Below are 21332 nucleotides of genomic sequence, written 5' to 3' on the forward strand. Positions count from 1 at the left end.
TTGAGTGCTGCCTCCATCCAAATGAAAATATTGTTAGATATAATTTTACTTCCTTCATTTAATGCAGAAACAATTTCAACTACCAATAATAGCTAGAGGACCGCCTGCTCGGCCATCCTGGGGTTCGTAAAGGTTAACAGTGCGCTGAACAACTTGAAAATACAAAAATACAACTAGGAAGGGGGCAAGGACGTCGGGGCGGGCAGGGGCACTATTATAATACATAAGAGCTCAGAGATTAAATTAAAAACAATGCAATAAATAAGAATTCGATTCCGTCAAGCAAGTGGGAGCAGAGCTCCTTCACTTTTTCACGGGCGTGACCGGGGGCGATCGGTAGGAGTTGACCAGACCACCACCCGAGTTGGGCTTGCGGGCCTTCAGGCGATTCTGAAGCGTCTGCAGCAGTCCGGCGAGCACGTCGTGGTTGGGGATCTTCTTGGCGAACAGGAGACGCTTCACGGAGTCGTCGTAGGTGAGCAGGGCCACCATATTCTGGAGCAGGAAGCACTGGCAGAACTCCAGCAGCCGATTGGCATTGTAGACCTGGAAAAGCAAACCATTCAGGATCACCGCCAAATACCAATCTATGCCATTAGCAGTCCCACCTTGGCGTGAATGTACATCGCCACCACATTGTCCACATCGACCATTTCCGAGCAGCGTGCCTCCGTGTAGCGCAGCAGTCCCTCCAGCTGGAAGAAGCTTGCCGCCGCCATCAGCTCCAGCACATCGCCGTGGGCCACGTCCAAGGAGCTGCAGCCGCCGCAGTAGAGGAACTGCATCACCAGCTGGAAGATGTGGTAGCGTATGTCGTTGATCTGCACCGTGGGCGTGGAACTGCCCTCGCTCAGTTTGGAGCTCAGCATGCTTTGGAAGCGAGGCGATGCGGTGACCAGGACGATCTTGTGTCCGTAGAAGATCTTGCCCTCCACTCTGCAATTCAAAGTTCAAAGGTTTTGTAAGGAATTTGGATTGTTTAGAGCCTACCTCCAGAAAGACTTTGTATATGTATTAGTTAAAAATCAAATATTATTAAATGAATGTTTCGCAGCTGACCCACTTTGTACTAGAATAAGTTGTGTTAAATTAAGGTCACACCCACCTGAAGGTCACGTCGCTTAGTTCCGGATTGTTAACGAACTTGGGATCGATGCGGGAGCCCTGGACGGGCTGCATCGGCGGTTGTTCCTTCACCGGAGGCAATGTCTCCCAGCCGAAACAGGTGGCAAAGATGTCCGCCAGGAGGAGGGTGGTGCCCTCGTTCTTGTTCCGGAAAATGTTGAACAGCAGCGGGAGGCACTCGCTCACGAACTGGGCACTGTAGTCGTCGGGACACACTTGCAGGAAGTCTTGGAGCAACTGGTCTATGACCGCGTCCAGTCGCAAGTCGTGGGCCGCCGACAGGGCGTGCATCCAGCAATGGAGGGTCCATGGAACCCCCAGTTTCCGCAGCTCAATGGTTATATCTGGCGAAAAGGAAACGGAGCGCTATTAATTGCATGCAAGTACGCAAAATTTGTACATATCTGCTAAACAAGAATTCATTTCTCGTGAAACACAAAAAAAGCAAACAACTAGTAAGCAAAATTGTAACGTATCTTAACGTAGCCCGATTTTATTTTATTTAGTCTAATTTTTAAACAATCCTAAACCGATCAAATGAATTTGCGAGCCATTAAAACCAGATTGAATTAATTTAGCGGTCAATGGTAGCAGTTTAATTAGAATTGCAAATGGTTTCGCAACCAGCTAACTTTTCGGTTCTGGTAAATACGGGAACTTTTGTGTATTATTGGGTATTATTGGAAATATTTACTATATCTAATATATATCTATAATTATTGTAAGCAACGACTTACGCGTAACATATACCCATTTTTATATAAAACATTGTTCCAACTGAACTTACCCAAATGATTATTCTCGGCACTGTGGTACATGGCCTCCTGGAGTCGCTTGATCTGCGTCTTGTTGAGCAGCGGCAGAATGTCCTCGATGTTTCCACTGGCACTGGCACTGTTTGGTCCTCCGGCTCCTCCGGGACCACTTGCTCCCCTTACTCCGCCCACATCGCCCTCGGCCAGCATCTCCTCCAGCGAGAGTACATCCCTCGTTCCAGGAGAAACGGGGTGGGTGAGCAGCTTGCGGAGGCACGATCGGTGTCCGTGGGCAGCAGCCACTGAAATGGCGCAGAAGCAACCCTTCTGCGCGGATCCTGCGAAGCACAGTGAATCCTTCTGCTGCGTGGACAGAAAGGCATTGCCACCGTGGGCCAGCAGCAATGCCACGATCTCCAGGTTGCCAGTGCCGGCTGCCAACTGCAGGGGGGTCAGGGTGCACTTCTCCTCGCTGCTCCTGGCCCCGCCCTCCACCTTACCGCCCCTTTCCAGAAGGATCCTCAGCGCCACGTAGTTGGCCCTGCTGGCGGCGAAGCTCAGAGCAGTCCAGTGCTGGGTGTCCGGCTGGATAGCCGGGTAGCCGGCGCTTCCCGCAGGGGGCACCTCTACATTCGGATCGCATCCCGCGTCCAGGAGAGCGTGCAGTGCCACTTCATCATTTCGGATGCTGGCGATCATCAGAGCGGTCAGCCCAGCGCTGTTCTGGGTGTCGTACCGCGTGGTGGGCGGCAGTAGCTGTGCCGCCTGGGCCAACAATTCCGCCCTACCAGTCAGCAGTAGCTGCGGAAGGAATTCACATAGACGTTCGGTTATAAACACATATGTACATATATTCTTTATCAGCATCACTAGCCGAGTCGAACTGACCATGTCCGTCTGTCCGTCTGACTGTCCGTATATACATACATACTCCTCGATTTCAGGAACTATTTAAGCTAGAAAGTTTTGATTCAGTATGCTAATTTCAGAGACACAGACGCACAAACTTTTGAAAAATGTTTTAATATTTTTTCATTTTCGTATTAGTCTTGTAAATTTCTAACGGTTTGCCAAAAAAAAACTTTTTGCCACGCCCACTCTAACGCCCACAAACCGCCAAAAACTGTCAGTGTTGAAGACTCTCCTTCGCACTTCCACTAACTGAGTAACGGGTATCAGATAGTCGGGGAACTCGACTATAGCGTTCTCTCTTGTTTTATTTATTTTTACTTTATTCTCTTTTCCTAATTCTATAAAAATTCTAGAAAACTGTCAAAATTTCTTCCAATAGCTAAGTAACGGGTATCTGATAGTTGGGGAACTCGACTATCGCATTTTCTCATGTTAAGGTAAAAATCGTGTAATACACTGTAGAAGAGTGTACATTGAATTACAGATGAGCTCTTCACCGCCGTTAGAAAAATATACTGCAGAATGCACTTACCTTGAACGCCACTCCAATGGTGGCTCGCCTGCCTAGCTCAGAGGTGTCCTCTCCGATTCCGATGCCAATCCCACTGACCACCGGGGAACTGCAGCTGCTGCTGCCCGTTCCCGTGCCCGTGGAGCTGACAGTGGGTGCAGTGTTGAAGTGAGTCTTCTTGGTGGGCAGCTCCTCGTCGTGTGCCACCGGCCTTATGGGACAGTCCACTCCGGGAAGGAGCAATCTGGCGGCCTGCATCACGTCATCCTTGTCAATCATCATGGCATTCCGGTGCTCGGCGTGGGCTGCAGCCACCCTCAACCACTCGGCCAGTGGAGGAAGCACCACGTAGGCCCGCTCGTAGCACAACTCCTGGACGTGGTGGCCCGCGGAGGAGGTTCCTCCGCCTGGAGCAGCTTGAGCCTGCCCAGAATGGCAGCCCGAGGCGGCGAGAAGTTCCGTGTGCTCCAGCTGCGAGCAGCGCATGAAGTAGAAGAGGGCCGCCAGAGCGGATCCGGACAGGGCGGCGGCCAACTGGAACTCCTGCTGGGTGCGAAGGGCCTTCTCCTTCAGCTCCCTTATGCTGCCCACACAGGTGGCTAGATGACCTCGAAAGTCACCGGAGCTGTTACACATGAAAAAAGAAAATTATGAATAATAATTAGATAAGACATTTCATTTGCTCCCATCACTCCGCCACAATTTTGTATCCTCTATAGCTCCTGATATTACATCGTTCATACGGACGCAGTTGGACGGACAGACGGAGGGACATGGCTAGATTGGTTCGGTTAGTGATCCTGACAAGAATATATACTTATCGCGGTCGCAAACGGTTCCATACATACGGTTACATACTTTTCAACAAGTCTAATATACCCTTTTACTCTACAAGTAACTGGTATAATAAAAGCCGTTGCCAGAAAGGTTGGAAGTAAATACCTGGCAATAACTTGATCCAAGGAGTTGGCCCATCTGGGCAGAGCCAAGGCGCCACTGGCCACTCTTCCCGCGTTTAGATGGGCGAAAGGCTGAAGCAGTCCCCACACATCCCCGGAACTGGCAATACTTTGATCCAAAGCGGCCGCCGTGCTCCCGTTGCACTGGAGGGCAATCTCCTCCAGCAGATTCTCGATACCGGCGCACAGATACACGGCGGCGTACTCGTGGATGAATTTGCCCAGCCTGGCGTCCGTCATCCAGCGATAGAAGCGCCCCACGGACAATTGGAGGCCCGCCCGTGCGGACTTGCTCTGCTTCAGGGCGCTCTCTCCGGGAACCGCAAACATGGCGGCGGACCTGAGGCACGCCTTCGTGCAGGAGTCCGCCAGCGAGGAGCTGAGCACCACCCGCAGGGCTCCGACCACCTCCTGCTTGGAGCAGAGACCCACTCCGGCCGAGAATCGTTGGATCTCGCGGGCGATCCTCACCAGCGCCCGCTGCAGCAGATAGCCGAGGCGGGAAACCGCCTCTACGGCCAGGTGCTCAGCCTGCTGTTGGCATCGTCCGTTCCTCAGGACCTTCAGGATGCACTGCTGGCTCCACGGCGGATGCTGCAGCTCCACTAGCCGGTTGTGCGAGTCCACCCACACGAACTCGTCAGCACTGGTGCTGGTCACCACCGTCTCCAGCGAAGAGTATCTGCCCAGGCGACGAGCGGGCTCAGAGCTCTCCGATCCGGCGCTCAGGCTGCTGTAGGTGCTGCTGCTGGTTTGGGAGCGCAGTGTGAGCATGGCCAGCTTGATGTCCTCCAGTCCGGTGCCGCTCCACGGAGCTTTTCCGCCTGGCATGATTCCACGCTGCCGACGCGATCGGGTGCTCCTGTTGGTGACTCCCGCCGCCAGGCGATCCTCGGGCAACGGACCCAAGGTCATGCCCCCCGCGGGCGAGGAGCTGTGGCCACCGGTATCCGACATGCTGGCGTGTCCGGAGCTGCGGTTCTCGTCCGAAGAACTGTGGCACTCCTGCACCCGCTGCAGCGCACGGAACTGGTCATGCTGATGAATCCTGGGCGGCGTGGGATTTCCGGCTGTGGTGGGTATGCCCAAAGTATGTCTGCTAGGCGAGACCTGGCTCTGGCCCTGGCTTTGGCTCTGGCTCTGGCTCAGACTCCCACTCAGTTGCGGTGGCTGCGACTTAACGGGCGTACTCTGGACCGTGAGTCGCGCCGGTCCAGCCACTGCCCTCTGTGGAATCAGCGCCTTTGAGGCGGCCAGTGGTGACGGCATCTTGCAGGACGAGTTCGCCTGTCCGCCACTGCAGGACGAGGATGAGGCCACCATCTTGAGGGGCAGCCCCTTGCTCGGCTGCTGGGCCAGCTCCTTGAACACTCTGGGAGCCGGAGTGGCCATGGCCAACGACAATCCTTTCTGAGACGACAGCGGGTTCTGCGAGGGGGGTAGCTGGCTCTGCACCTGGTGGGGCGACTGCATCTGTGGCGGGGGCACTGGGGGCAGGCCTGTCACTTGGCTGGGAGGCTGGTGCTGGCCAAAGTTGGGTGGCAAGTTGCCAGTGGGTCTGGAAGGAGTTAAGTAAAATAAGGTTAGTGTGTGATTGATTCTAAAGGATTCACATTAAGATCATTGTGAATAATTATTTCTGCTTAAGTAAAGTGAAAAATAATGAAGTCATAAGAAATCAAAAATGGTTTTAATACTCATGGAAAACAGCAAATTTGTATCCACAAAATCAAAAGTAAAACCATGGCTAAGCTTCTAAATTAAAGCTGACCCATTTTCAGCCCCATAAATATTGCAACTCATTAAAATCCTCAACTCTTTAAAGCAGAAAGAATGCCAGCCAAATTAAACAATGGATTTTACTAACGGGCAGCGAGAAATCTCTGCTAATCTTTGTCAACACAGTCTTGACCATCTTCTAGTTAGCCACGAGCCCAACTTCACACCTGATTAGTGCAGTAGTCCCAGTAGGAAATGTGGAACGTAGTTATATACTTTTTATAGCACTTTGTCGATTGAAGAACTTAAAAATGTTTAGGATCCACGAATTGATCAATATATTGCAAGCAGGTGAATCCGTTCTCTACGAATTAAGTAATATTTTAAAGAAGCAGACAAAATGTTAACATCGCATGACCGGAGTCTTGAAGTGGGTTGATCTTCGTCTCCACGATTCGTTCTCACATTTCTTTTTGCGTTTACGACCATCATCTTCTAACTGGGTTGCCAACTTCAAATACAAAGCGATATTAAAAGCCAGTTACGATTTTTCATTTGCATGCGAAAAAGTCTTTTGATTTTTCATTCTTTTTGGGCTCGTTATCATTCAAATTTTGCCCATCCCTTTGACAGTCTATGCTGTAACTTGAGCTCTGATTGACCTAAATTTCAAATGCTGGGATCTTTATTGTCTTTTTGACAATATGTCTTTAATACAGATTTTTAAGATCTAAACAATGTTCTGTGCTAAATGCGATTTATGAGTGGTGCTTCGAATTTCTTCTGAGTACTGTTATAATGATCTTATTCTGAACTTGAATATTTAGTGGTCTTTATTCACCGAGCAGTGACCTTTGGATTTCTGTTTGCAAAATATTTGCCTTGTTTGTTCATCGATTTTGTTTTATATTTAAACCAAAAAGCTAAAAATTATTTAAGAGCTATTATGTCATTTTTTGCATTGCAGCTCGAAGTTTAATTTCCCACAGAACCGATCAATTTCCTAAAACTCATCTATGGAGCTTGTACAACCAACCTCACGATCTGTATCTAAATATTATCAGATATAAATACAACATCCGTTCTAATGGAGTTCATTAAAATGAACATTTGAAGTTCGTTTGTTTCCGATAATCATTCTTTGACTGGGTTTTGCAGTCTTGGTTAACTGAGTGTTTTACTCAGAGTAAGAGGATATATTAGACTCGATCATAGGTATGTTACAGGTAAAAGAAGAAAGGGTTCTCGATGGCGAAAAGTATATATATTTTTTAGACCAGGATCACTATCCGAGTCGATCTGCCCAAGTCCCTCTGTAGGTCGAGACTCGGACGCCCAAACGACGTTACTTTCCTTTTTGCCAATCAAAAGGCCACCCAATTCTACGCCCAGACGAAATCCCTTTTCCCCGACTTTCACAAAAGAATTGCAGCAGTGCAACGTGAATAGAAATGTAAAATGGAATTGGGGAGCAGAAAATAATTAATAATAGCTTAAGATCTGAAGAGTTCCCAGTACCGTTTCGCCGCCCTCCGCCACTCCTGGACGTAGCTCCAGTCGCACGAGTCTGTCTCCGCCTCATCTTGGCCAGGGTCGTCGCAATCATCATCCTCATTACCATCGTTATTATCACCGACGGCTGCATCGGACTCGGATTTCGTTGGACCCACCACGGCCAGAGTGGGCTTTGCCACCGTTTCCACCAGCGCACTGGCTCGCCGGTAATTGCCTTCAATTCTGATATTAATTACGCCGTTCTGCACGCTCTCAATGTAGGGCGGCAGTTCGTCATTCGCTGGCGGGCCAGTCTCCGGTTTCCCCTCCACCTGCTGCACCTGCTGCACCTTCTTCCCCTTTTCCACTGCCGGTTGGGCCTCCTCCGCCACGCCGGTCTTCAGTTTCTGGGACATCTCTTGCAGCAGCTGCGAGTGGAGTTCCTTGGGCGAGGGCAGCGGCGATTGCTGGCCACCGCGGTGGATGGAGTCGCCGAAGTAGATGACCACTTTGTGGTTGGGCTTCTTCGTCCGCGGCGAATCCTCCGTCGCCCAGTCCGGCAGCTCCTCGATGGGCGTGGGCGAGGGCGTCTGCGGGGGGCGTGGCACCGGCATCTGCTGGGCCAGCATTTCGCTGTTCCTCAGCGATTGTGGCTGGAAGTTCTTAAGGGAGATGCCGCGGCGTCGCAGGATGAAGTTGTCGTTCAGCATCCTGCTGAACAATGTGGGCGGTGAAGGAGCCACCTTCTTGCCACTGGGCTTGTATCCTCGTAACTCGCGGCACAGGCTGCAGGTGCAATCTTTGGTGCAATACATGCTGCTTTTAGTTTCGCTTTGGTTTCATTTCAGATACTTTCACAGAGAATTACCCCTTTTGGGCTAACTTATTGCATTATTTTAAGGGATTATATTATATTATTTGCATGTTATATTTACAAATTTCTTTTAACGGAAATATTAATAATTCTCGAAATATCTTGAGATGGTTTTCGGTAGCAGAAACATTTATCTTGTTCACTTATGCGTCACAATCGGGGTTTCTTAAGCACATCTGCTTTTTCTTCAGCACAAAACTATGTTATTCTCTACATTTCAATGGTTTTTAATATTTTAAAAAACTTCTTTGAGCACAGTTAGCTTCTTCTTCTGCCAGAATCATGTTTTCCATTTCACTGTCGCACTGGTAACAATGGTAATTATGCAAATTATAAACTGTCCTAGCTTTTTGGTGTTCATCCATCCGCGGCCGAAACTTCGCATCCAAAGCTGTGTGCCCGAAATCCGGACCCGCCGACTATCAAAAACCGTTCGCTCCCGTCTGGTACTGAAGCTCGACTGAATTGGAAGCTCGGATTCGGTCTGAGCCCCAGCTCGCAGCCAGCTGCGCCGGCGCAGAAGTCGACTGCGCTGCTTAGTCATTGTCGGCGGCGGCGGTATCTGTTTTTCCTCATTTTCACAGCGTGGCTTGGGCCCCCGGGGGGATCGGGGATGCAGGGTTCCGGGGATGAGGCCACCTTGCATGGAGGGTCTTCGGGTCTTCGGCTCTATCGGCTTGGGTAATTTTTCCATTTGCTTCTCAGCTGTGTGACCAAAACAATGGGTCTGCACCAACATTTGACATCCACAGCCGCCAGCGGCGCAGAAACAACCTCAGCACCAGCTACATCAGCCAGCTTTGGGGGCTCACTTTGGACGCCGAGCGATGTACTAGATGTACTGGAGCAGCGTCAGTGAGTTTTCTTTTTCATTTTTCCCGCTTGCCTTTTTCAAAAAATCAAAATCACTGCGATCGGCGGCAGAGATGCTCAGCGGTGAAATTTTCAACAGGAGAATGGAAAATTGACAAACGCAGAAACTGAAGTTGAAGATACAGCTTATATGAGTTATTATTGATATCATTTTACTTGTCAAGCTAAGATTAACAGAACTTAAGTATTGAATATCAACCCATTATATACATAGCTTTTAATCACTGTTGTTACTCCTGCAGTTAAAAGAGTTTCAGCCATTTCTGTGATCACCGAAACCCTCAAAAACCCGCGGAAACCCTCTACCATCTCTAGCGAAGTGACTGGCTCAAGTGGCTACCAACTCTGGTGGCGAGCCCTGCTCTGAATTTAATTATGTATAACTGTTTGGCGGGGCCAAGGGAGCATAGCACCTCAGCTCCACAGCACACAGCACACAGCTCACAGCACCACCCAGCACACGAAGGTTATACAATCCAGCACTTATCAGATCGTTTTGCCAGCTTCCTTCCAGCACGGGATTGCCCGCTTCCAAGATAGAAAAATCAGCCAGGTTCTGAGCTGAGACCTCTGAGGTTTGAGATCCGAGCATGGGCAGACGTGCGTAGGCTTCGAGATACATCTACAAGATACATCTCATGTGTGGAGCAAATAAATTGCCGAGCGTAACCTGCTCCTAATGATTTATACAAGCCCAGGCACGCTGACTTAACGGTTTCTTGGGGTTAGCCTTTTGTTTTTCCGATACGAAACCATGATTTCGGCCGCCGCGGCGGTAGAAGCTTCTCTTTTGTGGATGAAGAATTGAATGGTGGTAAATGGGAGCGGTCCGAAGCCACAGACCCAAATATAATCCCATTCACAGCCACTGACATACGCGCATGGCAATTGCAATTAGAAAGCCTCGGTCGTATGATCCAAATACCGAAATCCCCGAATGAAAATCGGGCATTGAACGCCCACGTAATACGGAAAACCGAAACAAATGCTCTATGAATCTTTCTACGGTCCGATTGCACAATAACTTTCTTCAGTGGCCGCCGGCTGTTTGGGTTTGGGTTTCTAAGCCAGGTGGATTATTAAAAAAATTACACTCTGAGCAATTTTCGCATTAAAAAGTTTAATTTACGGAAAAGTAATGACAGGCCATAAATATGCTTACGCCCATTAGGCGGAGCTTCATACGCCGCACTAAAAAGACCCCCAAAATAAAAAAACGGCACAGAAACACAAAAACCAAAAACTACACCAAAAGGTTTAATGTAATATTCGCGTGTTTATAAAACAACTTGGCCGCGAAGGAGAAAAAGACCGAAAACGGCTGGAAAAACTGGACAATGGCGGCAAATGCAACTCACCAGAAAGTAGAGAGGAGGAATATGGCCCAGCCCCACCCTTTGGTATCGGCGATGTATATATATCCAGCATATATCTGTGTCACCCGACTAATGAGGTTTGAGGTACTTTCGTTTTTCATGCCTGACAGTATTAGACAGGAAATGGTTTTTGGTTTTCTGTATTCTGTTTTCTGTTTTCGGCTTAGATTGCAGATCATTAGAACCAGGTCTTCCAGCGAGATCATTAATCTTTACCTCGCAAAAATATCTGCGAGTTGTGCGACGGAAAAAAGGAGAAGCAAGGTTAGCCTAATATATTAAAGTCTCAAGGCAAGTCCAAACACTCAAGCCAGATACTTGCTGTTAGAGGATTTCAGTTTCACTTGTGTTCCCCGTTTTCCATTTTCCCTTGGAAGATTTATCAAAATGTAATAGACATGGATTGCTCAAGCCAAACTTCTTTTGGGCTGAGTCATGTATTCGATCGGTCTGGGAAAAGTGGGAATTACGAAATTGGGATTTATAGAAAAGTTATTGGAGAGCTAAGAAACTATTGAATACACGTTGAGTCTGTCGCCGTAAGCTGTCAGTTAGAGAACTAACCGAGTTACCACTTGGACAGTATTGCAGCTATTGAGTCAAGGATAATAATGCCATATTGGCTGGGAATTATACCCCACAGCCCAATCAATCCCGGTTAGTTTACACTCCGCACCTGTGTGCCTTCCAAATGATATACTCAAGACGCGCCATGGTATCCCGACACCATCAGTGACACGGCAATTGGCTGTAACTGTTATGAAACCCCAACATCTGACAAATTGCTACCTTCTCCGAGTGCTTTCGGCCCTATCATATCATCGCATCTACCTGATTAGAGTTAAATATGCTACGACTACTGTGGGGATTTCCGCATTCAACCACATCCCCAATTCAAAAGCCAATTGAAGAAGCTGCGAAGTGGCAGATGATGATGAGGCTGCAGATGAAGATGAAGATGGAGATGGAGATGGAGATGTACCGACTGACTTTGCTTCCGTTTGAAGACAGAGTCTTCCTCGACGGCAGCTTCCCCGACTTAATTGGCCGCCTGCCTGTCCATCCAGATCTATCAACAGGCTGCTCTAATTCCGAAAACAGCTGACGCCCCCAAATATCTCCCACACTTTCGCAGCCCAAATTTCCTCTGATCTCTTGGTATTTGCGGCTTTGGGCTGCGGCGAGTCGAGTGTTTTGATGGCGATTACTTAGTTAGCCAAGTAGGTATTTTTTGACAAACGCCGCGGAGTATCTCACAGATAGCCGTATCTCTATCTGTATCTGTACCTGTGGCCGTAAAGAAAGTCGCGGAAAGGTAAAAAGGTAACAACATTTTCACTTGCCCCACGTCGTCGCATTATTTCTTGTGCCAGCTTTAATGCTGCGTTCAAATTACCTCCGAATTGAAGATGCCACGACGATAGGGCCAGAGGTACTACGACTCGGAGATCGGGGAAGGTGGGAGTTCCAGTAAGTGTATCAAGTTTGTTGCCCTCGCAGATGGGTCTGCCCTCCGCGTGGCCATTGTCATTGACTTTGTTGGCTACAAATTGTTGCTGCTGCTTCGCTGCAGCAATTGTAGCGAATTTTTCGTACATTTTTCCTATTTCAGTTCGTTAGCTATTATTATTTTATTCGCCGTATTGTTGGGCCCTGCTAATTATTCACATTTTGTGATTTTCACTTTCGTTTGTTGTGTGAAATACACCGACTGTCATTTGTTTGTTGTTACTCGCATTTCGGACTTTTAATTGTCTGAAAGAGAGAAGCGCGCCACAATAAAGTTTCGTAAATGCCAGTCATATTTCAGTTTCCTGGAGGGCGGCCAGATTTCGATCGGCAATTGTCTGACTCCGCCATCCGATTTCTCAATCGAGCTTGAACTTTGCGAGGAAAGAGCTAAAACCTTCAGCCGCAGCCTCGTCTGTTTCTATCTGTATTTGTATCTGTATTTGTCCGTAGCTCTAAATGTATCTCAAGCTCAGCTCTAGTCTTGTTTTAATTGAATTAGTCGTGTATAGTCGAGTCTCTGGGCCAGGCCCGCATTTAATAATTATTCATCTCTACCTGAGTAGATGGGGTCGTAAAGCAGGCCCATCTACTTTTTGTGGCACACATCCGGGGCAATCTTCTGCTGTCGGAGAACGGCAGAGATCTGGCTCTAATATTTTCCAAATTAACCTTGACCGGCTTCACAATGCGAAAACGAATCGCAGACGGATCGTTCCCGTTTGGCCCAGCGACCAAGACGCCAAGAAGATCGTAGCAAACACACAAGCAATCCATTATTATTTCCGAAAATCGTCTAGCATCCGCTATTCTGCCCCAGCCACACACGCCTCGTCCAACTTCTTTTCCTCGCAGCTGCTCATGTTCCACTTCCGAAAAGAAGTTGGTCTCTCGGCCGAGAATAAAAGTTTATTGTCCGTTCAACCTACACTCTTTCCCCGCCTCACTTCACGCTGTCGTGCACAATTATGCATGCAAGTGACCAACTCCAAAAATAGCCTGCCTTTGTGGGTCTGTCTGAAGCTGTTGGAGCTTCTTAGCTTCTAGAGACTGGAATGGCGCTTGAAACACAATACGTAACCAGAGGGGCAAATATTTTAGGTTCTCCAGCGGAACAGAAAAATCCTTCTTGTCACAGACATCTGATAATTGTTATACACTCGAGTAATAATCATAAAAGGAGTTAAATAACGAATAGAATAATCGTATCTACTTATGTAGAATTGGTAATAGAATACATTTATCTGCTCACAAATTTTTCATTTACTTTCTTAAGCAATTCCAAATCAGTTTCTCGATCAGTTGACCTAAATATTGCCCTAATGTCATATTTTGCCCTCTTAAAAGTGGGTACGAAGTTTATGTTATTGTCTAAATTTAAATTAGGTACGAATTTGAACTGTTTAAAATGTTGAAGTCTAGAGTTTGAAATAATGCCACCTATTGGAAAGCCGGTACACCAGCTCTGCTTGTGTAACCTACGGCCAGGTGGCGCACGCTGTTAAATAAATGTATCTTCTCAGGTTCCGTTTGCCAAATCTAGGTGGCGCTTAAGCACGATCTTTTCTGGACCAGTTGGTATTTTACAGATCTATAATAAAGCCGTAATATTTCTTACCCTAAATGTGTAGAATAAAAGTTTGTTACTAAAAGAACATTTTTATGACGTGAATATAAATAATAAAACACAAAATCAACCATTATTAAAAATGGAAGGTCATAATATATGTATATTAGGGTAAAATATTCTAAATGTTTCTTTAATAAGTTGTTTCATATTTGTTTAATAATTTTTTGGTATTTTATTTATGCCAGCCGAAAGCCACTGCAGCTATGGCTGATACCCATCCTCTAGCTTAGTTTACAAATTAACCACACAATAAATTAATTTTATTTGTTTCAGATGATTTTAACCTTATTATAATTATCCAATTAAATAAAGAATTTTTCAAATTAGCCTTTAAATTTAATTCCTCATCACAGACACATGCGTTATACTCGTAATACACTAAGCAAATTAAAAGGATAGGTACGGAAAACCCAAGTAATTATTTAGCACAATCCCCTAGGGCTCAGTGTGCAGCTGAATGATTTAGAATAACGAATATTCCATATCAAAGGAGTAAATCATTGCCGGACAAGTCATATGTTCGATGCATGCATTAGCTGTGTACGTTATGGCTTTGAAAAATAGAAAGACTTAGGCACCGAACTCACCTTCGCGGCTTCGGCCGCAGTATCTCATGGTTGGCATCGGTTATGCAAAGTGGGCTGAGAGCCCCGGCCAGATGTGCCACGCCCACACGCTCGGAGTCCCAATTGTGGCGAGTGGGCATGCTGTCTGCGAGTCCGAGCGTTTGGCTACCTCTTCTTCGTCTTTCCAGCCAGTCGAAGCTCACAGTTCCAGATGCTGCATTTTCCGGCTCTGCAAACTGTAAAGCAAACAAACGATTCCATTAAATAATGTGAGGGAATACTATTATACTATTACAAAGGATATGAGAAAACCTAGAAGTAAAGTTCCGCTTGATCTGTTAAAAATGGTTTTCTCGTGCAAAAAAAATAGCTAAAGAACTAAAAATGTAAACTATCAATATCGTTAAATATATTCGTTTTCTTCCGTTCCCGAGGAGCAAATATTAAAGTTAAGTACGTATTTGAATAAGAAAAATGGATAGATATTTCTTTACAGATATGTTCGATTTTCAGCTGTATATCTTCCTTTCCATAGTATGCCATGGTGGCTAGTTGCAAAGCAGGGGCATCCCTCCGAATGGAAGAGCCCCGGTGCAATTAGTCGCCGTCGACGTCGTCGCCACTTCCTCTGCCCATAATAATTAACGCGGAGCTGCCCCTCAGCGGAGCAGAGAAAGCTAGGAGAAGTAGTCTCGGGCCATTGCGTGTTTTGCGTCATTGGCATGGCAGATTGAGAGTCTGTTGATCGTCTTGCTAGTGGCCAGTTGCTCTATAAATGGTCACCGGTCTGGTTCGGCCTGGGTCTGGATCTGAATCTGGATCTGGATCTGGCTGCGAATTTCAGTCGTCGTCGTCGGACTGGAGCCCGTCTGATGGATCGTCGTCGTCGTCTGGCGCAGGTGTCGATCAAGAACTTTGGAGCCACATTGGCATGCAATCAATGCCGTTCGATTTCATTTCGCTGGAAATGCTTTTTGCCTGCGTAATGTCAGACATTTCAGCCTGGCAGGAAAAAAGGAAAACATTTTCCCTCTGCAGCAGCTGGTTTTCTTATCGTCCATTTCCCGGTAAAGAGCAGAGGTTCCCTTGAACTTGGTCTCTGTGTTATTTAGCTTTTCTATTGAACGCTGAAAGCGATCTTATCGGAAGTGTCCAAGCATCGTAATGGCAAGGGAAATGGGAGACTGCGATGCCGTTGATGATGCTGGTAGGTGAGGATGCTATATAATAATATGGGCATCCCAGCAGGTTACAAGTAATTTGGAGCTATGATTCATATATGGGCCCGGTAACAAACTAGATGTCTTTATTGGCGTACTTTATTTGCCAAGGGAAACAGTCGATGATTTCTAGGAGAAAAAGTTTTAGTTCTTTCCTGCCACAAAAACTAATGGACTGCATAAGACAACCCATTAAATTCAACTGCCTCTAAGTGAAAACGAGTTGTTGGCACTGAAAGAGCACTCGAGTGAATCACGCCAAGCATCCCACATATTATATAAACCTCCCCCATATAAACGAACGTGATAAATGAGGTTGAGCTCGAGCTTAGGCACTCCAACCGATCGATTTGACCTTGTTTTGTTGGGCAAGCCATTTTAATCATTTTTGCGCAGCTTAAAGATTTTTTCCGCTCTCTGCGGGTTGCTATTCGAATGGGCCAAAATAGGTCCAATCCTAGGGCTTACAAGCTCATTTGCTACGTGACCTCTTATCAGAATACAGCCGAATGGGGTCATCTCGATCTGAGATTTCTTTTTAACTGTTTTCGTTTGGGCTTTGTTAGTTTTACTTTATGTCTTTATGTCTTCGTTCCAGGCGGCGCATTAATTATTCCAGCCGGGCTTGACACCCAATAATCGAGCATCGGAAAGGAAAGGAGCACCGCTTGATACCACATAAATGGCAGCTAAGCTGCCGCATTTTAAATGGCATTAGTCGACTTCATTCTTGTGTTCCCGGCCCATCGGCCTGTTGGCTGGTAGATTTATGGCCACGATTCCGTCTCCGGCGAGAAAGCGCTGTGATCTCCGAGAAGTTGGTGCAAATTGATATCACATAGCCGAGTTTATGGCGCTCCAGCGAACTGTCAAGGTATCCGATCAAGTTTTGCTTCTCACTGCTTTGCATCTAGCATTTCCGATGTATAAGTGAGTTTTGTTCGAGTTCCAGGAATCAGGAGGGAGGACCAAAACGATCTCAATATGAGTTTCCACCATCAGCGTATGATTACTTTGAATCATTGGTGTACTTGGACACAATCTTATGAAAGGTATGCGGAAGAAAGTTAACGTTATGAACAGATCAATATTATTCCGTTAATACCTCTAAGAGTTGATTAACTCAAAAATGAACATTTTGAAATCACTTCAAACCTTTTAATAGAGAACGTTCTTTTTCCACCACTTTCGTCGCTACTCGAATATTTACCTTTTTGGCATATCTTGTGTCCCATGAGTGATTTTCCCCCTTCTTTGCCAGCTACCGCATTCCAAAGTGAAAGGCCGATTCGAAAGATACAAAAATATCCACACGCACATACATGAAATTTCATAATTAATATGCCGACCATACGACTAACTGCTTGAAGTTTACCCTGGCACATTAATATGCAACGATGACTGCATCTTGGAATCCAAATCCCGGTGAGAAGTACGATTCTAATTCCCATTCTGGGTTCGATGGTCAGGTGGCGTATTTTCATATTCTCATTTTGACCACAGATCCGACACTAATAGATGCGGCCTTCTACGCCCTTAATGGAAATTTGCATAATAAAGCGGGACATATACCTCTTGGCTTAGGAATCCTACTAGATTGTCGTGCTCATCGCCTCGGTTCGCTCCATTCATTAATCATACAAAAGATCTTCGCTGAAATTTCCAATAGTTTCATGCCCCGAAGTATTAGTTGTTTCTGTCTGGTTTTGGTGGCTCCAGCTCGACTTGGTTTGCTTCGGTTTCCACTTGTTACAAAGATTAATTGCACAGCTTATGCTAATCCATTGTCATTAGCCATTTATGGATGGTCGCGGTGGCAAGTTGCCAACCAAGAAAATATAGGAATGAAAACAAATGTGAGGAAACCAGAATTCCACGGGAAGCTTACAAGCGGCTGCGTTTGTTATCTAAACAATTTCATCGCTGAATTTATCGCTGGTATTTCGTTGGTATTCCTGGCTGGCCTATGTGGCAAATAAAAGGTATCTGATTTCCGATTTCTGATTGTCTCCATTCGGTGCTCTCTCCGCATTTGAGGGCATCTTTTTGGCCAGGGGCACTAGCGCCTATTAAAATGGCCCAAAACAAACAAACTCTTAGACGCTCAATGATAGCCGATCACCGATCCTCCAACTATTTCGTTCTATGGTGAGTAAGCCCCGTGAGGCAGCAAAAAATTGAATCGTTTTGTAACCGATACTTGGCCTGCCATTTGGAGTTTCTTCTGTTTCCATCCATCGAGTAAAAGGTAAACAGCGAACAAATTTCAAGTGGCCCGATGCCCACTGAGTTCAATCTTGCTGGGAATGTGTGAACTGGAAAATCCAATACTAAGTATGTAAATTTCCATTTATACAAGTCTCCCATTTATAAAAGTGTAGGGAATAAAAAAATATCGATTTCATTCGATGGCACGTGGCATGGGCTTAGTTACTCCCTTAGAAGTAAAAGAGTCATAAGTTTTAAATAAATAAAACTTGAATTGATCACTTGTTCTCATTTGAATCTAGCTATAGTGTATTATTTTGGCTCTTAGAATATCAAATATTTAATCCATGTGCACTATGGAAAACCCATTTAAATTCTTCTTTAACTATCTGACTCAATCGAGATGAATTCGCCGCCCGGGGCGGGATGCAGAACCTGTTGATCTTAATTTGATTTCGAATTTCTTTTGGCAAGTACCCAAGGCCAATACGGCGATCTCGTTGGGCCTCTGAAGAACTGTCGAGTGCCGTAATTATCTCCTCTTCGTTCTGAATTCATTGCATGTGGAAGAATTTTGATTTGTGTCAAAAGAGACACGCACGTCACTCGGCATTTCGAGCTACCATCCCCGGCTTATTTGCCTTAATAAATTCAAAATTAAATTTTCTCTTAATTGCGATCGAGACGAGGTCGAAGTTGGGCCCCGCTGGTGCCCAGAACTTGATGGGCCGGAGAGAAAGTGATTTTCTGGCGTGGCTGCTGCAGTGTCTGCCCGGAATTGGGTCACCTGGTTGATATTGGATTGGTTGGCTCCGATCTTGGGTTTTGGGTTTTGGGTCTGGGGTCTCGACTTCTCGTGAATTGGGAACTGGATCGGCCAGTGAGCTGGTTATTCGGCTGGAGTCGCCCATTGACATTTAAATTATTTGTTCGAAGCCAAAAATGCCACCGAACCAGCGATCGGCGAAGTCGCTGTTTTCGCTGTCACGTGATGTCAGCAAGGGGCCAAATACCAATAAGCGAAGGAAAACATTAAGACAATTTTTCATCACCGTGACAACTGACAGTGAAATAAAATACTCTCTGCCGGGCTTATGCAACCGGCGAGTTGGGGCTCTGGGCTTAATGGACAATTGGCTTAACGGAAGACAATGGGACACGCCCTGCATCCACCCCTGCCTCCACCCGCTCATTCCCTTCACCAGTGGCCAAGTGACAGTGACAACCCGAAGTGGGGCAAAGACCACTTACACTCACCTCCGACTCTGTGACCAGGGGTCGCACTCTCCATCCACAAACTGCTATCTAACTCCCCCTGTATCCCATGGCGGCCCTATAAAATGGCCCCATAATGTATCAATAATGTCCGGGCTCAAAATGCGGTCCGGCGATTGCTTTTGACTCGCTTGTCAGGTGTGTCGGCACGAGCGGCTTTGTTGCCTCCTGATTCCCCCCGTATCAGCCGTCCACTTCGCTGCGGCATTCCACAATTCTCGGAGGCAGCTGTGCCTGGTCGTAGGTCTCTAAGCTTTTTCGGTTGAGTTGCTGATTCAAGCAACAAAAAGTGTATTTTGCTTTTAGTGGGGTGTATTCGAAGTGTATTAAAAGAAGAGCTGCTTGAAAGTGTCAACTGTGTAAAACTGTGTTAATCCCATGGATATATCGCCTTTTTTTAGCTCGATTATCAGATACCCGTAACTGAGTTAGTGGGAGATATGTAGAAAAAGAAGAAAAGATTTTTTTTGAGAACGCCCACTAGCGAACTAGTCACTTACTTACAATTACAATAAATGTAACCGCCACTAGTTTCTGCTAAATACTGGCAGGACAAATAAACAAAAAAGAGGAAATATCAAAATAATTATCTTTTGAAACAAGCGCTTTTTAAACAAATTAAATACTGCTTAGAATGAGTTAATTGCAATTAATTATTTTCGCCCCTATTCCTTTTCGTTTTAGTTCCATTCAGATCGTAAACAAAGCTGCAAAGGTGTCAACGCCAAAGCTAAAGTCAATAAAAACACCTCAACCATGGGTGAATATACATAAACCCATTCGATCTCTTACAAACACATAAATATGCATACGTGTGCTTATTTATGTTTGTGTGCTTGAACTTACGAGCTTGTTTGTTGTACACTTTAAACCAGAACAAGGAAAAACTAGTTAAAAGTATTCGTAAACACACATAACTTCGGCTTATTGCCAAATGTTTTGTCAGATCCCGCCTTTCCACAAAAAAATCGATTCGGAATCCACACTTGGAATGGAAAATGGGTTGCGACACAGAAATCAAATCACAAACCAAAAATGATCTTCCCAAGCGGGTCTTAGCATAATTTCCACTCCACCGCTGAAAACGATCGCATTTGCATAGATTTGAGCCAGGCTGATATGAATAGGAAGCTTCTTTTTAGCAAATTTATTCCATATTTTTTATTAACAGTTAAGCGCAATAATGAACTCATTAGGTTTCCGTTTTTAGGTGTGGTAAGCTACTTGACTTCATTTTTGCAGAACTAATCGGAGAGACAACAAGATGTAAACCTTACTTAAGCTTTAACACCATGCTAATTTGTATACCCAATTCTTGCCAAACGCTAAAATGTATTGAAACCTTGTGATATTCGTAAATATTTGTAAATATTTATGTAATACATTCAATCGCAGCTCACCTTTTTGAATACTCCAATTATTATAGCTCCCTTTTGACAGGCGTAGTGATTAATCCAATAGTTGATCCTGGGGCAAAGTGGACTTAACTTGCAGACGATTATTTAGTTGATTGGGTTTGCTTAATTTGGTTGCTCAAACTTGGCACAGTAATCGCTTGACTCCGGCTATCTGGGTTCACTTTGAGATATTGCTTGCGTGCAATTAATTAAACAAATTGCTTTACTTTCACCTACTGCTGAGTAGCGAGAGGCAATGGCAACAGGATCAACATTTGCATGGCATTTCGCCCACTCACATACATGCGAAGCACTGGCACAACAACACACACACACTTACTCACACGCCTAGAGTTATTTTTATTTTCCTCGAATTCTTTTCTTTTTATTTCGGCAGGTTTTCGGCTAACAGGAAAATGTACTCTCCGGATGTATGCGAATTCTGACTATATACCGAAAACAACTTTTCGCGCATATTACACGGCTACGCTCAACCAGAGAATCTGAGTGGGAGAGACGGCAGGACGGCAAGACGGGGTGCCATATTGAGGCAAAACCAACCAAAACAACCGACCGCTGGAGGAGAATCGTTCTGCACGGCGAAAAGTCAAAAACACAACTGAAACTTCTTTGGGTAAAAGTATTTTACAGAGCAACGATTGAGCGACCAGCGACCCAATCCACCGAAGGCACGCGCAATAGACGAGGTCTTGGACTCGGACGCGGACTCGTACTCGTACTCGTACTCGGAATCGGAATAAGAGTCGCACTCAACAGGTCTGCGAGATCGGCTCTCTCCGTATACTGTGGCTCTGGGAGAGCCGTGCCTGCAGCCACTTTGAGTAAGTATCTCAAACCAGTTGATCTTGTTTTGGTTTTTTTTGGCCCTGGTTACATGACGACTGCCTGCTGCCTGCTGCCGACTGCGA

The 21332-nt window shown here is 46.0% G+C and overlaps 1 protein-coding gene across 3 annotated transcripts; it reads right to left on the reverse strand.

Moving 5' to 3' along the window:
- Positions 1-40: 40 nt before the first annotated feature.
- Positions 41-21020, reverse strand: LOC6534600 (ankyrin repeat and BTB/POZ domain-containing protein 2). Of its 3 annotated transcripts, XM_039374030.2 has the most exons (8): positions 20407-21020; positions 14325-14539; positions 4246-5820; positions 3325-3928; positions 1913-2681; positions 1106-1469; positions 609-936; positions 41-546 (listed from the first exon to the last, which is right to left on the reverse strand). In XM_039374030.2, exons 2-8 carry the CDS (start codon positions 14441-14443, stop codon positions 304-306), a joined length of 4002 nt encoding a protein of 1333 aa, XP_039229964.1. In that variant the 5' UTR covers positions 14444-14539; positions 20407-21020; the 3' UTR covers positions 41-303. The 3 variants fall into 3 exon arrangements, with proteins under 3 accessions (XP_039229964.1, XP_015050735.2, XP_039229963.1); XM_015195249.3 differs by lacking the exons at positions 14325-14539; positions 20407-21020 and adding an exon at positions 10581-10684; XM_039374029.2 differs by lacking the exons at positions 14325-14539; positions 20407-21020 and adding an exon at positions 7500-8815.
- Positions 21021-21332: the final 312 nt, after the last annotated feature.

This window comes from Drosophila yakuba, chromosome 3L (assembly GCF_016746365.2).
Source record: "Drosophila yakuba strain Tai18E2 chromosome 3L, Prin_Dyak_Tai18E2_2.1, whole genome shotgun sequence".
Taxonomy (NCBI): domain Eukaryota; kingdom Metazoa; phylum Arthropoda; class Insecta; order Diptera; family Drosophilidae; genus Drosophila; species Drosophila yakuba.

Bases quoted from the DNA above. Each gene is read 5' to 3' on its own strand.
- LOC6534600 (XM_039374029.2), bottom strand. From the start codon at position 8,290: ATGTATTGCACCAAAGATTGCACCTGCAGCCTGTGCCGCGAGTTACGA. The intron at 5,821-7,499 runs GTACTGGGAACT...AACTCCTTCCAG, and splicing joins TGGCGGAGGGCGGCGAAACG to ACCCACTGGCAACTTGCCAC. The intron at 547-608 runs GTGGGACTGCTA...TTGCTTTTCCAG, and splicing joins CGATGTACATTCACGCCAAG to GTCTACAATGCCAATCGGCT.